The 17,802-nt window shown below is 46.0% G+C and overlaps 1 protein-coding gene and 1 pseudogene across 4 annotated transcripts in view; one reads left to right on the top strand and one right to left on the bottom strand.

Moving 5' to 3' along the window:
- Positions 1 to 17,802, top strand: part of LOC119450094 (pumilio homolog 2) — a 110,150-nt gene that overhangs the window by 82,542 nt on the left and 9,806 nt on the right. For all 4 annotated transcript variants that reach the window (XM_037713456.2, XM_049665634.1, XM_037713455.2 and 1 more), the window contains 5 exons: positions 4,112 to 4,241; positions 7,087 to 7,218; positions 7,585 to 7,843; positions 10,512 to 10,649; positions 10,755 to 11,086. In XM_037713456.2, coding sequence (XP_037569384.1) covers positions 4,112 to 4,241; positions 7,087 to 7,218; positions 7,585 to 7,843; positions 10,512 to 10,649; positions 10,755 to 11,086 — 991 coding nt within the window. The remainder of the gene's footprint in view (positions 1 to 4,111; positions 4,242 to 7,086; positions 7,219 to 7,584; positions 7,844 to 10,511; positions 10,650 to 10,754; positions 11,087 to 17,802) is intronic.
- Positions 11,097 to 14,487, bottom strand: LOC125944703 (tigger transposable element-derived protein 4-like; annotated as a pseudogene).

The raw sequence follows: 17,802 nt of genomic DNA, 5'->3' as shown, positions 1-17,802 counted from the left end.
AGTACATATGCTCAATGTAGACAGGGATACCTACTGGTTTCATTGTCTTGTAAGTGCGAAATGATTTCATTTGTTTTACATTGAAATCCCGATAATTCAAAATCTCCTACAGTCGAATCTCGTTAATTCGAACTTCCGGTTTATTTGAACTGACGCTGCGGTCCCATCAAAGTTGTGTGTATTCCAATGGGCGAAAACGCCTGGCAATTCGAACATACCCGCACTGACAATGCTTTCAGCAGCGTGCCAAATCACATGGCCTGGCCGGCATTGCTGCTAAAAGCTTAGGCGAGACCCCTGAACTCCTCGCGAAGAAAAATAAAAGAGAGAGAGAAAAAGAACCGCAGCGGAAATTTCACTCTCTCAAATGGCAAGGTCGCCGTTTTTGCGTCAAGGAGGCAGGCCCAGTCCGGCCAACGAGACTGCCCACGCCGGCCAATGCCTCGCTTCAACGGCAGAAAATGAAACTTTGGGGAGCGGGCCAAGCTGGCGCCGGGCTGGCGGGAGCAGGCGCGCATGGAGACAGTCGAAGGTGAGGGAGTTGAGAGGGAGCGCGAGGGGAGCCACCGAAGCGACGGAGTTGCCGAGGCCAAATCCGCTTCCCTGCTGCCCTCCTCTCTCACCTTCGACAGTCCCCGCGTGCGCCCATCGCCATGCCGGCGCCGCATGCTGCCTGAAGTTTCGTTTTCTGCCGTTATCGGGAAGCGAGCATTGGCCGACGTGGGCAGTTTCATGGTCTTCACTCGGTATGTGCTTGTGCGCCGTGATATTTCACGACTCGCACTGTTCGTACGTCATGCTATGGTGCTCTAATACTTCAAAAATAAGCCCGTTCTTTAATTCGAACAAATTTTTGGGCCCGTTCGAGTTCGAATTATTGAAATTCGACTGTATTTCGAACTGACGGATAATTGGAACTGCCTTGTTGGTCCCAGCAAAGTCCTATATTTCAATAGAGAATAACTCTTGCGAATTCGAACTCAAAAACTGCACACCGGTTATTTCTAACAAAAGTTGTTCCCATGCACTGCTTTTCGGACAAACCTGAGCTGAAGGTTCGATGCTTCGTTGGCTACCATAATGTCGCGGACCGTAAAAATTACGAGGAAAAACGCCCGGTGAGCCAAGACTAAACCAGAGCAGGCGTGCGCTCTCCTTTCGTATCCGGCAGGAGCAGCAAGGAACTCCCAGTCGCACACTGATGGAAGAAAGATGATTTTTTTCATTGAGGGCCCACTGACGGTTTTGCACGCTGTGCCCCATGATTGATAGGGCACTACATGTAAAGGAGCTTTCCTTAGATCGAACTCCATTTTATTTAAATAATTTTCTAGTCCCCTTGAAGTTCGAAGCAATCAGATTCTACTGTACCACCTTCTGACTTACATATTTATTAATGCAGATTTATAGCGTGGCCCAGCACAGACTAATGCTGCGGCCGCTCCTGAGGTCTGCTAGAGTATATGCTGAGTTGTTTGAGCGGCATGTGCCATTTTAAGCACATGGCGTATAGAAAGCTCAAACACTGCCTGCATGAACTGTCTGGAGCTGAAGGATTTCTTGTGCTGCTCCATTGTTGGTGTAGTGCATTATTCTGATGCTTCAGATAAGCCTTTCCTTGTTGGATGTTTCAGTTGTAGTAAAGCGCACGTTAGGTGGCCCTGCCATTGACAAAGCAGTACATACTTTATAGCACTGCACAGGCCGATTTTCTTGCCTGTACCTGACCGGAGCCCGAAAGTGCCATGAGCTGCCTGCACGAGCCTGGCCCCATAATTTCAAACCTTGCCCGGGCAGATCGCGCCACATTGGCTTGTTTGCTTTGTTTAGGCTGAAGGGCTTATTCCAATTTGGGTAGATGTGAAGATACCGGCAACACACAGATCATTTGCTAGAGACGGATTTGTGTCCGCAAGCTTTCCACTAGGTCTATTGCCGACAGATGAACGGGCATACAAGGAAAGAAACCATTACACCCTTTTTTCACTGTGCTCGTGCATTGCAGAGTGATAACGAAAACCCCTACTAAATTTGCCAAACTTTAAAAATATGCAAATGCTACGTAGCTGGACAGAACCAACGTAATGTTGTTTGCCGTCGCTTGGAGATACTCAGATTTTTTTTCATCCCACCTAATTAGATAGTGTTAATTAGTTAATCAACTTCTTAATTACATGAAAAATGTCGATAAGAAAATTGCACAGTGACATGAAAAACGCCTGATACAGCTTCCTGTTGCTCAATACGTGCTACTTAAAAGTGTTTTTCCAAGCGTGAAAGGCACCCGCGAATACACGGAAAGTGCCTCGAGCGGCCAGTCGCCGGCAATTATTCGTGCGTATTATCGTGATTGAAAGTGGCCATACCATTGTCGCATGGCCACTTTCAATCACGATCGAGCCCGATCCTGATTTAAATTCTCGACCGTGATTGGCTCCGTCCTGCAGCTTGTGAACATGGTTTTGGTTTCATATCCGATTGCACTGTGCAGACAATATCTGGCTAAATATTTTTCAAAATATGCGCTGTATACTAGTGTCACATGGCCACTTTCAATCGCGATTGAGCGTAATCTGGATTTAAGTTCTCTACCTCAATTGGCTCAGCCTCGTTTGCGATTGAAAGTGTGCCCTATTAGAATCTGGTAAACATCAAAATCACATTGCGAGCTACCGTTGATAATTTTCCTTAGACAGGCTGAAGAATAGCCGTTTCTGACGGGAAATCTTTGTTCCAACGTGTTCTCTGTCCACTAATCTCTGCCAAGACGGACGCTGACGCTAAAGGGGTCGCTATTGGAGTCACCATATGGGTTAGGCACATGCATGCTGACTGGTCAAGTTTCAATTATCCGTCAAGGCCAAATTTAGGGTCGAAAGAATGACAGTTTGTGGACCCATAGAAAAGCATTGGCTCCACCTGGGATCTTCAGTCGAGATCGAATTAACGAGGATTAACAGAAGTCTACTATAATTATAAACACAAGAAGCAATTGAATAGAAAATGTACTTGTATGCTGTTGACGTAAAGAAAGTGCAAATGGCAAGCACAGCTAAAAAGGGCTCAACCAAACCAAGCACTGCTACAGGTTTCTGTTGGGCGGTCAGCATTGCCATTGTGTTAAGCGCTCGGAAATTTTCCTGTTTTGATGCAGGGCATCATGCATACTCTTGTGCAAGCACACGACTGATTTTACTGTCAGACATCAACTCTGTTTCTTGTCAAGCTTAGTTGTGTTGAAGAGGTCGGTGATTGTGACTCGCGGACACCGAGGCCTCGGGAACAACAGGAAAGCCACTTGCTCATTTCACTGAATTTTATTACTACGTTTACACGCACTCCACTGTATGGCTCAACCTATGCACCACTGCAGTGCACCACATTGTTTATATTGTTTTGAGGGGCACTGGGCGACATGTACAGTCAACCACAAAATTTTACAGAACGCGAGATCTTAAAAAAAGCTCAATATCTGCGCAGCCTCACAACGCAGCCTAGTATTTTAATTTACAGCCTCTACCAGTACACAGTGGAATCTTGTTAGTACTATCTTCACGGGAACTGGAAAATAAAGCGTATCATCCATCGTATTATCCAACGTATTATCCAACCAAATTGTATTACCTGGAAAAGAAAAAGAAACGTATTGTCCCACAAGACGTATATGAATTGTATCAACGAGGTTCCACTGTATGTGAACAACATTGTGATGTTCGCTTTTACTGACCATTGTTACAGGCTGCTCGGAAATTGAACGTTTTCTGAGATCCCGTTGTCCGTAAACTTTTGTGCTTGATTGTACCATCCTCATGATGCAACTTTGTGGCTAATTCATGGCACCAAGTTAGGAAACATTAGCACCACATTATTTTCTCTTGTTTTCCTATGCTGCTCTAAAGTGCAGTGATGCCTGATTAGCATTGGGCAGATGTGATATTCTTATGTGGTGGTAAGCTCCTTATCGGGCAATACTGCAGATTTTGCTTCTTTTTATCTGTATTGGTATGTGTGCTGTGCCACTGGCTGCATTTTGCAATAGAGGTTGCTAAAGCAATGGATTCACATCCTGCAAGGTTATTCATGCGTGCTCCATTGCTCCCTGGTAACTCAGGAACATTTGGGAGCCGGATGATGTCGGCTGCACCTGGGGCTGAGGCCAAGTACCTGGTGCGAAATGGGCCCCTCAGCAGCGTCCTGGGTTCTTCCAATGCACTGGTGCCCGCCCGCACGCTCCAGAGGAAGTGAGTGCCCCCTCGTCTCTTCAGGCTTGTTTGACTACACCTCCCAGGGATGCTCTACTCTCATCTCGGGGACAGTCCGCTGTAGTTATAACTGCTGTGGCAGAATCGTGCTTGCTTTCTTATACCTGCATCACTCAATAGTGAAGGTAGCACTGATGGGGTGGAGCACTTTATTTTCTTCCTGGTTTGCTGAAGGAATGTTAGCATCGTTTTCTTTGTGGGGCTGACCAATGGGAAGAGGTATGTTGCTGGGCCTCAGTGAATCCTGAAAGTCAATGTTGTTCAAGACGGGATGATTTGGCATGTTCCTCGTGAACAGCAACTTATCTGAATCTTGCAGCAGTAATATATACAGAAGCTTGCAAAACACTCGGGACCAGTGCGCACAATAATTTGCCTAATGTACACGCTATGAGAAAATTCCTTATTTTGCTAGCTGGCACTTGTCCTCGGGTTGAATAGCTACTCAGGGGAATATGTTGGCAGTTTTCTTTGTGGCAATGAGTGCAGCCTGACATTTGTTGGCTTGTGCCGTGCCACAGCTTTGACCAAAGGGTTTGGGAAGAAATAGCGGCATGCGATTATCGAATATCCCCGCATTGAATGGAATAGTGAGTGTCTGAACAATTCGATTTGTGGATCGAATATCTACTATTCGATTTTTCGAATATTGAATATATTCGGTTTTGAGACTTACATAGTGCCACATGTTGCGAGTGTCGCAGAGCCCCTCGTGCTCGATGCCTCCGAAGTGAGCGTTTCACTTTATTTTCGGCGTAAAGGATCGCCACTGGCGCGCCACCTCAGTTGACGTGGTAGCGGCCTTTGTCACTGCGAGACGTCGGCCTGATGTGGGGATCGCACACACAGCGCCTCAATGCCGCAATTGACACGGCGACGGCGAATGCTGTTTGCCGTCGGCGTCGGCTATGCATGTCTCCGAGAGGTGATTGAATCACATTATGCGTTTTTTGTCATGCAGATTCGCCTTTGATAAATTCATCTGCTTAAAGTTGGAATAGCCCTTCCGCATTTTGGAGGAAACAGGAGAGCAAAACTTTTTATGCAATAAAGAAAATATTGCTGCAGAACCCAGGTCTACTGTTAAACTGAGAACCTCATTATTATTCAGTACAACAGATAGTCACTAATTCATTAGTTTCAGAGGGGAAAAAAAAAAACACTTGATTCTATGCAACAGAAATTCTATTAATAAAAAAAAAGGTTTTCCCGGCCTTCATACACAGTCGAACCCGGATATATGGAACCTACATGTAACAAATTATTGTGTGTATGGAACAGCTGTAAAATTCCCTTGAAAATTTCTGTATGAAATTTTTTTGTTTTATATATCGAATTACCTCTATATCGAACTTTTTTGTGATCCCCTTCAGATTCGATATATCGGGGTTCGACTGTAGTAGAGGAAGCAACAGAACGACAGACACAGACCAAAAGAAAAGAAAAAAAAACTGAATAAAAGACGTTTGTGACCCCATTGTGAACAAGGCTTCCGTAGGGAAACCGAAACGTCTTTTATTCAGTTTTTATTCTATTTTTTTTTTTAGATTTTCTTTTGGTCGGTGTCTGTCATTTTGTTGCTTCATGTTTCATCCCGACCAGACGGGCTTCCGTCGAACCCTCGATTTCGACTGTAGGAGAGCTGAGCTGTAATCAATGCGGGCATACTAATGCTGGCATACTAATTTATTACATAATTTTTGTTAATCGTGGTTCCATTGTAGTGTCTGTGTCGCACTTTTGTGGCAGCACTGGTACACTCTACCACATACTAGAGGGGATCGTGCTTCGAGTAAGTTTAGGCATAGAAGTTCCAGAAGCAGGTGAAATCAACAACATAGTTGCCAAAAAGATCGCCGTGATCTAAATTTTTGTGTTGCTTGTATAGAAGGTGTTTGCGGAGGACAAACTTTAATAAAATGGCAGTAGTTGAGCGCTTAGTAAAGACGAAGACAAAATAAAGGAGACGCGGGTGCAACGTCTCACGGGTGGGCGCCCGTCTTTACTAAGGAGTCAACTACTGCCATTCAAGATGAACCAACAAGCCCATTTCACCACACTTGTCGATTTAATAAAATGCTTGCTTTTACCCCCCCCCCCCCCCCCCCCCGCCTTCTTGTAATGTCTCCGGAATTATAATCAATTTTAATGTTCATGTATGCATTTAGTCAGTATAGATTAATGGCAAGGCATAATGGCCCCAAGTGCAAAAGTAAGGCAATGTGATTGTCGGTGATTGTCAACGGGTATTACTTTAGTGTACTGCCTAATAAACTGGTGCATTATGGTGTCTCTACTAAACGCAGTGAAAACAGTGGTACAGCTGAAAAGCGATGGGTACCTTCGGGGGGGGGGGGGGGGGTGTAGTGGCTTTGGTGTTAAACTGCTAAGCCCGAGGGCATGGGATCAAATCCCAGCCTTGGCAGCTGTATTTCAAAGGGGGTGAAATGAAAAAATGCTTGTGTACCATGCATTGGGTGCACGTTTAAGAACACCACCTGGTCAAAATTAATTGGAGTCCCCCACTTGTGCCTAATAATCGTACCGTAGTTTTGGAACGTATCACCCCAAGATTTAATTAAAGCCTATGGTAGCAGCTCTCTTCATAGTAACAGTGGTTAAGATTTTGTAAATAGTTGTTAGACAAGCAGTTTGAGAACCATGATACAAAGACAGACTTAGCGCTATGTCTCTCCTTTATTGTGTGTGTTTTTTTTTTTTTTTTTTGCACTGCTTGCCTCAATAATGGAATACCAACTCGCCAGTTAACCATCTTCCTTGAAGACAGCTTGTTGGAACCCGCTGTTGCCATTTGCTGTTCCAGCTCGAGCCTGGAGAAGCCCCCTGGCCGCAGCCGCCTCTTAGAAGACTTCCGAAATAACCGCTACCCCAACCTTCAACTCAGGGACCTGGCCAACCACATAGTCGAGTTCTCCCAAGATCAACATGGGTCCAGGTAGGGCTTGCTCAGTGATGGCATTGTCACTTTTTTTTTTTTTTTTTCTGTGATTCTAGTTCCTCTGCTGTCCGAACTGTTAATCCAAATGCGTTGCATATCGCTCTTACTTTCACCAGTCCCATCTATTTGCTAGTGGACAACAGTGTCATGGAATTGCAGCAAGGAATTCGAGGCGGTCATTGTGTATTTCTCACCTTGTTATGCATAGTGCATGCACCAATTACTGGCTGCATTCTCAAGCAGGGAAGGAGCTCATGCTTTTTCAAGGGAACCAACGGCATTACAAAAATTTATTTAGCACAAATACCTGAAGAGTGGTATTTGCATGTACATTTGCAATAATTTGAATATCTTTGGTTGCAGGTTCATTCAGCAAAAGCTTGAAAGAGCAACACTGGCAGAGAAGCAGCTGGTGTTCTCGGAGATACTGGGAGCTGCGTACAACCTGATGACTGATGTGTTTGGCAACTACGTGATACAAAAGTTTTTTGAGTTTGGCAGCACAGAGCAGAAGCAGGCTCTAGCGCTAAAGGTCAAGGGGCATGTGCTGCCCCTTGCCTTGCAGATGTACGGCTGCCGTGTCATTCAGAAGGCCCTCGAGTCCATCTCGCCTGATCAGCAGGTGTGTAAACACATTTTGTCGAGTAGGGGGTTGACCTATTTTGTCCTGTTTTCTGATTCTGTATCTTTCTCCTGACTGATTTCTCTGAGCCTTAGGATTACAGACATCTTGGCATTTAGGAAAAGCGTATACAGTAGAACCTTATTGATACGATCATGTTTCGTTTGGAATCGAGAACCCAAAACGGTGTTTTTTAACCAGTACAGTTGTCTGTCAGATATCTTAGCAACTTCGGGTCGTACGTTTTTCCGCTTAGTACATATTTTCTTGCGTTTTTTTCCAAATTGTATGAACAAGGTTCTACTGCAGTCACCAGTGAGTTTTAACACTCATGGGGACAGATAAAATTACTCTCATTTAGGGGTGTGTGAATATTCTACACTTTTGAATAGTAAATCTAATAGTGTACTATTTGATTCGACGAATGAATCGAATAGTCACTATTCGTAAATGCCAATATTTTTCTAATACTTTTCAAATATTTCAAAAGGTCAGCTGTGCCCAATTAAACATAAAATTTGAGCAAAAGTATGGCAAATATTCACCCCCGCGGGCATAGTATTTGATGTTCGATTCAATTCGCTTCTGGCACTATTCGATTCGTATTTGATTTGGTCTCAAAAATCGTTATTCGCACACCCCTACTTTCATTGCCTTTTACAACAAACGCAAACAGTCCGACTTCAGTTCAAATTTGCTCTTCAATGAATGCAGTACCGTCAATGACGGATATTTCGGACTTCAAAAATTCGGACTTGTTGGATATTCTCGACTTCATAAATGCTCCGTCAGAGTTCCCATAAAGCTAATGCATTTTCGCAACCGGATTTTCGGACGAATTTAGGCCTCAGAGTTCAATTTTCCAGACTGAACCCCTTGTTTCGAGCCACGCTACCCGATCTTGAAGGCCGTCATGTTGGTTTTTCCGCTGGCTTGGCCAGGCTTAGCTTCCAGTGGCCTGCTTATAGCCTGCAAAATAAGAAGGTGCGTGCCATGCCCGCTCCTCCTTAGCTGACAAAACGCTCCAGGGGACGGCACTTTTTCTTTATTCTTGTTTCGGTCAGCACTATTGCCATAATCAATTTACGGGATTTTTTTAAAAGTTTCGATTGCTTCTGAAAAGTTTCGGTTTGTGTGATAGGCGCCACTTCCTGTGCCTTCGAGAGAGTCGAGTGTTGCAAAGTAATGGGGCCCGTTTCTTCAAGCGCCGACGTCATCAGTCATGCACAAATCCAAGCAAATCATTAAGCCTCCCAAGTGTAGTATGAGGCAGGGCATTATTAGACTTTTTTTTTTTTTTTGTCATTCTAAGCCTAATAAATCTTTTTTCTTTGGGGGGGGGGGGGGTGAAAGAGTATTTCGGAGACAAGGAGATATGAACTTCCCCAAACACATTTACTTTCGAACCTCCTTCTAACCTAGTCACGTCCGATATAAAGATACCTGCATCATATCCGATATTCATCATAAGAATACAGTAATACCACGTTAACTCAAATTCACATATCTCGAAAAATTGGCTAAGTCGAAATTTTCCGCGGCACCGAACAATTTCCCATGCGTGCCATGTATTTATTGCCCTTTATCTTGAAGTATTTTTGGGCCAAATTGCTGATATCTCAAAATTTGGCTTGAGAGTGGAACAAAAACTCCGCTGCTGGACCGCGAGGTTTGGCACGAGGCTGCAGTGCTTACAACAAAGCGGGACGCTTTTTCCGAATGTAAAGTCGGAACTTAGCGGTATAACAACGTCAAGCAACTGTGTGGCACGTCATGTGATGAGAGAGACGCACGTGGCACGAGTACGCACTATGCGAGCGGGATGTTCCGGTGACTGGTGAATTTACTGACGCCGAAATCGCTGGGATGGCTACAAATGGAGGGGACAGTGAAGACGATGGTGACGACGACGAAAAACTTGGAAAGGTGCCGATATCAGCCAAAAGTAAGAAACATGCTTCGCTTGCTGCGAAATAAGGTTGAGTGCTGTGGCGTGAACGATCGGCTCATACGATGTGTGAAGCAGCTTGAGGACGCCTAAGTTCTACTGCCAAGCAGACTAGCCTTATGCAGTCTTTTCTGCGCTAAATAAAATGGCAGTGCTGGAAAACGGAGCTGGTTGATAACTCTGGTATGTTTTTATTTTTTCTTTAAAGCCTTTATCAAGAGTCAGCTTTAGTTGAAAAGCTGGTCAGTAGTGGTCAATTTTTAGAAAAAAGTCATTTCACTGCAGTTTTCGCAGCATTGCTCATCTCAAAAATCCGCTTATCTCAAAATTTTCCCCGCTTTTTACTCCTTCGAGTTAATGAGGTATTACTGTATCTTTGTTTCACTGATATCGACTTCGTTTAATTGCCATTTCGGACCTGCGCTCATGTCCAAACAGTCCAGAAAGTCAGTCGGTTTCTTGCGTTTGAAATTTCAGACGTTCCATCGACTCTATGGGGTGTGTAGCGGTGCCGCGAAGGCATCTGAATTATCGGGCATGTCCAAAAAATTGCAGTCTGAAAATCAGTCATTGACTGTATATTGCGGTTCGATTGTACTTTGCTTTTAGAAGTTTGGATTCAAGTTTTCAGTTCCACTACCTAAGACAATTTCTGACATGCTCTTGTTTTAGCAGTTTCTTCCCTCCCATGCCATTCCCATTTTTGCCTGTTCTGTGCAGAAAGAGGTCGTGAAAGAGCTGGATGGCCACGTGCTGAAATGTGTAAAAGACCAGAATGGCAACCACGTTGTGCAGAAGTGTATAGAATGTGTGGATCCCTCAGCACTGCAATTTATCATCAACGCCTTTCAAGGACAGGTGAGGACGCATCTCCTGGTGAAAATAGGGGCGCAGTTAAGCCGAAGTAAACAATCTGCACAGTAATTTGGTGAAACATGCCTCTGTTCTCTTGGATGTTCACAGGTGTTCGGTCTGTCGACGCATCCATATGGGTGTCGGGTGATCCAGCGCATCCTCGAGCACTGCACGGGTGAGCAGACAGGCCCTGTGCTGGAGGAGCTCCACCAGCACACTGAGCAGCTGGTGCAGGACCAGTATGGCAACTACGTGGTGCAGCACGTGCTGGAGCACGGTCGGCCTGAGGACAAAGGTCGCATCGTGGCCGCCGTCCGGGGCAGAGTGCTGCCCCTTTCCCAGCACAAGTTTGCCAGCAACGTGGTCGAGAAGTGCGTCACGCATGCCTCGCGCTCGGAGCGTGCCCTCCTGATTGAGGAGGTGTGCGCCTACGTTGATGGGTGAGTACGGGGTGTGGTTGCTGGTGTACCTCACATCTGGTTGCATGCGACCAGGGGCTGTATGTATCACTCGGGATGCTTTTGAGCTGTATTTGGTGAGGACAAGCATGTACTTCGGCCCTCACAGGCCTTTCAGTGAGCTCACTGCATAGCTTCAACTAAGCTCTGGTCACACAGATGGTGGCATTGGTTTTTAAGAGTGTGCCATTCCTATCATCGGCATGTTTCGTCATTTTTGGCATGGCACTTATTTTATGCAGCATCTTCCATTTCTTTCTAATGTGCGGGCATGCATGCTACACAGTGTCATTGTCAGGAGCAGAATTGAAGCACACATTTCACATGGTTTCAGCTTCGAACACCAAGCTTTGAAAGGGCAAATTGGTGCAAGTCGCATGCCAAATCAGTTGCAGCCAGGCTGTTGGCCAGGCTGTGTCGTGAAGACTCCAATGAGCAGTGCTGAAATTTAGTGATGGGACGTGCCTAATTAACAGAGAAAAGGCAAACAAAGAATTCAAATGTCTCTTGGTCCCCTCACCACACTGGCTTATACCCCTGTCAAGCAGGCAAGTTAAGTGCACTTATGGAGAGTGTCACTCGGTTTAAGTCCACTTTGACAAATCTAAACGTCGCAAGTGGAGTGTCACTCGCTGCAGAGTGCACTCCGGTTGAAGTACGTTCACGGAACGCACTTTGCTGGCTGAGGGCGTAGCCTCGTCGCCAGCGGTTTCAATGGTATAAAATGTAATACATAAAGAAAGGACACAGAAGTTCATTTTAGTGGTTGACCAGCTCTTGCGCACAAATAATAGCCTAAAACGCGTTCATATTCTGTTTGAGCAGGATCAAATGCCGCCTCGTCGCACGCCGCTATGTCATTCTGAATTGGCTAGGTATTTTTCTTGGCCGGCATTGACTTGCCATACTCTTATAATAAAAATCTTCATTTTTTTGTTGAAAAAACATAGATTAAGTTTGTTTTAATTAATAATACAACGTAAGACAATCACTCTTTAGAAGTACTTTTCTTTTTAATCTACATCTTCACAAAACGCACTCGTAGTCTGTCGGCATTTTTTTTTTACTGCGAGTGCGCTCTGTTTTCCCATTTAAAACCGCGTAGCCTAAAGTGTCGCTGAAGGTCCCGAAGTGCACTCCCCGTAAGTGCACTTAACTTGCCCGCTTGACAGGTGTATTAATTGACCCACTTCCTTCTACAGTAAAAGCTTGTTAAGTCGAATTCCGCGTAGCTGCTACGAAAATTCGAATTATACAAAATTCGAACTAATTTAAGTCGGAGAAAAAAATACACTCCTCTTAAACGGAACTTGGAGGGGATCCATAAAAGTGTTCCATTTATCAGAAGTTTAAGCAAAGTACACATGTTTCATGAAGCACAACTTTATTTAAGTAGTACTAACTCCTACTTATCTACATGGACAAGGAAAAAGCAATCAATTGCGGTTTGCTTGACAGGCTTGCCAAAAATTCTGGACACCCTTCACGCTCAAAATAGCGCTGCAAAAGTTCGACTGCTCCTTTAGCTGCACTGTCTGGCACCACTGCACTCAAAATAAGGTCATCGCACTCATCACTGGAGGAGGGTTGATCTTCGCCTTGTGCTTCAGCAATCAGTTCCTCGAAGCTCTCCTCACGACAGGTGCTAAAATTCTCAATTGCCTCGTACTCCTGCCGTGTAAAAGGAGCAGAGGGCACTACCTGACTGAATATGGCATCAGCATCGGTATTGGCAGGGATTTAATCTTCATGAAGCATTTGTTTTTGTGCTTCAAAGCCTGCATGGTGGAAGCACCTCTGTAGTGTGGTTTCCTGCACTTGTTCCCAGGCATGGGCCAGAATGTGGATAGCCGACAACAAATCTGTGTTGTAGCTCTTTCCATTTTCTGTGCAAAGTAGCATTCGGTGAAGCAGCTGGCGACGGTAAAGAACTTTGATGTTCTGTATTACGCTTTGATCCATTGGCTGGATCACAGCTGTTGCATTGGCTGGCAAGAATTCAAGAGTGATGGACTTCAATCCATCCACCTTGCCATGAGCAGGGCAATTATCCACAATAAAGACAACCTTCCTGCCTTGCTTGGAAAGTCTTGCATCTTCCTCCCGTAGCCAGTTTTTAAAAATCACCATAGTCATCTATGCTCTTCCGTTAGCATGGTACGTAACGGGAAGGTCTCGAACGCCCTTGAAACAACGTGGGTGCTTCGACTTTCCCTCTACCAGCAGCTTAATTTCTCGTCCCCTGCCATGTTTGCGCCCACCAGTACAGTAATTCGATCCTTACTGCGTTGTCCTCCTGTACAGGCTTCACCTTTGAAGGCGAGTTTTTGATCGAAGCACCTTGTAAAAAAGGCCCATCTCGTCGGCGTTGAAAACGTCCCGCGGCTCATAGTTCCGCAAAATTTCCTGCAGCCGCCCTTGTTGCCAGTCGGTGCAAACTTCTCTGTTGACAGTGGCACTCTCACCTGAGATAGTCTTAAAGACGAGGCCATGGCGCTTCTTAAATTGGCTTAGACATCCAGGAAACCAACCAAATAGTATTATTTAGTTCCGTTTATCGGTAATTTTCGTTTAACCAAGTTTTGTTTATTGAGAGTCCACTGTAAATTTAATTTTTTGGGTGAATGAGTGCGCACACACATCTGTCACGTTGGCGAGAACAATGTCTATAGTTCGACGCACTGGCGCAGCCAGACGCATAACCAGACGCAACCAACGCAAAGAAAAAAGGTGCCCACGCCGCTTCGCTGACGGTCGCAGAAAGCGTTCAAAGCGGCACGCATGTTGAGGATCGTTGTGCGCGTGTGTCAGTTGCTCTCTTCGGAGCATGCGCAGAACAATCCCCAACCCGCGTACCGCTATGGCTGCCTGTGACCGTCGGCAAAGCGGCATGGGCGCATGCTGCCGCCGTAGGTCGCCAACGTGCTCCCACACACCGCACTCTCCCCATCCATGATGGCGCAAAGTTCGAATTATCGGTAGCGGTGCGCATTTCAGTGTGAATTAGCGGGATGCGTTACATATTGCTTTCAATACATTGGACGGATTGCGGCGGTTAGTACTCTTAATTATCAAAAATTTCTAATTAATGAGTTCTGAATTAACGAGCTTTTACCGTATCATATCAATCGAAATATAGATTGACCTGCTGCATTTAGTAAAAAAGGACAATAAAAAAATCTAAGCAGTTCACCACGAAATACGTTCTCGTCACTTTTCTAATTTGGCATTAGAGACAAAAACTACATGTGTGACTTCTGTCGAGATTCTCATCTGAGGACAGCTGCTTGCTGCTTTCGATGTCCCATACATAGCACATAGGCCAGTTTCTGATTTGGCACTCCTTTAAAGGGCCCCTAAACCACCCAGAGGTCGAAATTTAGTTGGGGTGTTGCAGTTGTGCATGAGTCTACAACGAACACGTAGCCGCGAGAATTTTTCGAAATGGTGCCGTAATAGCGGAGTTACATGCGTTGGATGATCGAAAAACGGCCCTCGCTCGTTTTACTCTTTCCTTCGCTTCTCTCCTCGTTGGCTGGTCTCCCCTCCTTCATCGAGTGCTGCTCTAAATGTCATGTGACATACGTCATCGCCAACGCGCTTCTCAAAACACTGCCTACTTCCGGTTAAGGCACGTCCACGCTAGCCATGCTAGCAGCACATATACGGACGACGAACTGGCCTCCTGTCTGCCGCGCGAGAGGTGTCCAAAGTAAACGGCAGTTCGGCCGGCGCCCCGCCCGCTGCACGATCAACGGGCCAATCGACGACCGCGAAGCTGCGCGCCTCCGCACCGGGAACGAAAACATCGGCTACAGCTGAGTGCACGGCTACCGACGGGAGATGACCGGCTCGGCTGTGCTCGCATCGCATCCGACGGTGCCACTAATATCAGCATATTTTCCTTCTTTGTGTATACTTATTGCGAAGAGCGATAACAACGAGAAGAAAATATTGCGGCTTGTGAGCATCGGTAATTCATTTCGAAGCGCCGTCCGCTTTAGCTTTGAAGGGAACCGGAAAAGGCCTAGCGACAATATCGGCGCCGTCGAGCAATCAGCAGCGGTGAGGCTGCCGCACAAATGAGTCCCGGTCTCATGCTCTCTTCGTACGGCAAGGAAATCTCGCCGCTTGCGAGCAAAACCACTGTCAAACGGCGGCCCGCGAATGGCAAACGGCGTGCGACGAGTTAGTGTGCCGGTAACGTGGACGTGGACTCGGCGCTTCTCGGCTGCCCGCTGTTGCTGCGGTGCCGGCGCATGTTATGCGAAGCGTGCCGCTATAGACTCTGTGTTGCGTGCACATCTTGAAAGGCCAACACTTTCGCACTCTGATCGCGCAGCTAATCAGACCGCTAAGCATGACTGTGTTCGAACACGAGCGATTTGGCACTTGCGTTGCGGGCTGTAATTACCGATGCGCAAGCGCGCACAAGCGAGCAACACGGCGAGGACGAGCAGGGAGCGCGCGTACCTGCTAGCAGACAAACCGGAAGTCGTAGGTTCTTGTTCGACCAATGGACATCGTTTCCGCAGCTGGCATCACCAGATTCCCCCTGCTGACGTCGTGACGAGACCGCTGGGGTTACCGGAAAGGCAAGGGGAGGAGGACGGCATTGTTTTTTTTTTTTGTTTTTGTGGCGCGCCCGCAGCGCGTAGCGCTACAGCGTTTGGCATCGTTGATCGTGACGGCATTCTGAACTCGATGCGCGTGTTTACTTGAAATGTTAAAAAAATATCTGAGGTGGTTTAGGGGCCCTTTAAAGCACATTTGACTGTCATTTGGCAGGAAGCAATGTGTACAGGACACACAAGGTCCATGTGTATGTAACCACTGCAGCTAAACTGTAGGCATCCTCATCTTATCGCTGGGCATTCACTCGTAGTGCTCCATTAAGTTATGGTTTCCCACCAATAGTGGCCGATGGTATGTTGGATCGAATTGGCCTCTCGTCTGCACTTCTGATTTGTCCCAGCATTGTCATTATTCCTCTACAGTCCAGTTGGACTGCAAAGGTTCTTTATCTCTCTCTGATGTTCCACGAGTTCCCCGTCCAGGACTGCAATCCCCGCTGCGCATAATCACTAGGCTTGGCGGTCACTGCAAAAGTTAGACTAACTGAAGAGTATATGCGAAGCGGAAGCAGGTTTTTCTTTACAATAAGTCTATGGAAATCCAATCAAACGTTCCCACATTGTTCAGTATATACCTTATATACTCACGTAATGAATGCACTTTTTTTCCAGGAATCCAAAGCAAAGTCGGGGGGGGGGGGATTATGTGGGGTAAATTTTATGGCAACTTTTTCGGAACAGCAAAAATTGAAAAGTCGGACAGTAATGGTTTGAAAAATGCATTAGATAACTTGCTGTAAAAATGCATGTATACTATTTGCAAACCGTAACAGCATTGTTAGTGCACTTCACTCTGTATCGGAACCAGCAGACCTATCATCCTGGTCGCTGGCCACCTCGTTCACATCGTGGATTTGCAACAGCTCGTCTTCGTAGCCGCTTCAGGCCGTATGCCATTGTCGCAAGCATCATGTTGAAGCGCTGCTTTTTGGCACCTGTTGTTTAGACAACCACGCTGTGTGCGTCTCTTTCCTGGACTGCTCTGCTCATCAGCATGTCAAAGTATCGGTGTCTGATCAGCGTTCCCATTTTTTTTAGCAGATTAACTCTGTCCCACAGCAGGCATATAACTCAACTTGGGGCCCATCACACACAGCAAAACCAAAGACGGGCACAAAAGCGAGCAACAGACACGCGAATTTGACATTATGCACCACTATGCTGACGAAGTGCCGGCCACCCCTGCTTCACTTGAACTCTCTCGTGTGCGGCGCCTGACTACCCGGTAATAGCGCAAAGTGCGTGCGCGTCGGAGTAAAGTCCGTAAACTGCGTAAAGTAACTGTTGCAGAGAGCCAGTTACTTTTTCTCTCTCTCTCTCTCTCTCTCTCTCTCTGTGGAGTCTGTGAGGTGCCTTTGCGCTGGTACTGGTGTCAAAGTTGTGGTGACAACAGGCTGAGCGTTATCACGGTCTCTCTGTCAGGCCCCAAGCTATTGTGATAATACGCAGCCTGTTAATACCACCAGTGTTCTCTTGTCATGGCTTTGCCGTCAGCTTCTCAGTCATCAAATCCACTGCCCCTGCCGGCGTGCTGCCATGGCATGTTGTCTGCTAGCGTGGATGTGTAGCCTACAGAAGTTAGCTGCAGAATTTTGTTCACGTAATCTCTGTATTTCTCACGTATCATCATTATAAAGTATTTCCAACACAGCGACAGGCATTGAGATTAAGTGTGCTTGCTTTAAACACATGTGCAAGAGTAAAGGATTCTAGTCTCTCCAGAAAACTACAGCATGGCCGTTCGATCGTGGGACTGCACAGTACCAAAGTGTGGAATGCGTTCATTACGCAAGTAAATATGGTACTTTACTTCAGTTGTTCTCAAAAGTTGTGTGAGGTGCCCATGCTTTGGAGATGCTTATTATTTGAAAGTTCTTTTGCACATTTTGCCAGGATCAGTTCAACGGAATTTGGCTGTGCTGTGCTGCCATACACATCTCTTAAAGAAAAAGAGGCATGGAAGCCTGCGTTCAATGCTATCTTCATTGCACATTGAAGATAAGTTTGATGAGGCACGTAAAGAATCTTTAAACTTGATGTTTAAGTGCTTCAAAGGATGCTTCA

The sequence above is a fragment of the Dermacentor silvarum genome, chromosome 4 (assembly GCF_013339745.2).
Source record: "Dermacentor silvarum isolate Dsil-2018 chromosome 4, BIME_Dsil_1.4, whole genome shotgun sequence".
NCBI lineage: Eukaryota > Metazoa > Arthropoda > Arachnida > Ixodida > Ixodidae > Dermacentor > Dermacentor silvarum.
Note: the sequence above shows the minus strand (reverse complement) of the source record. Positions and strands in the feature narration are given on the sequence as shown.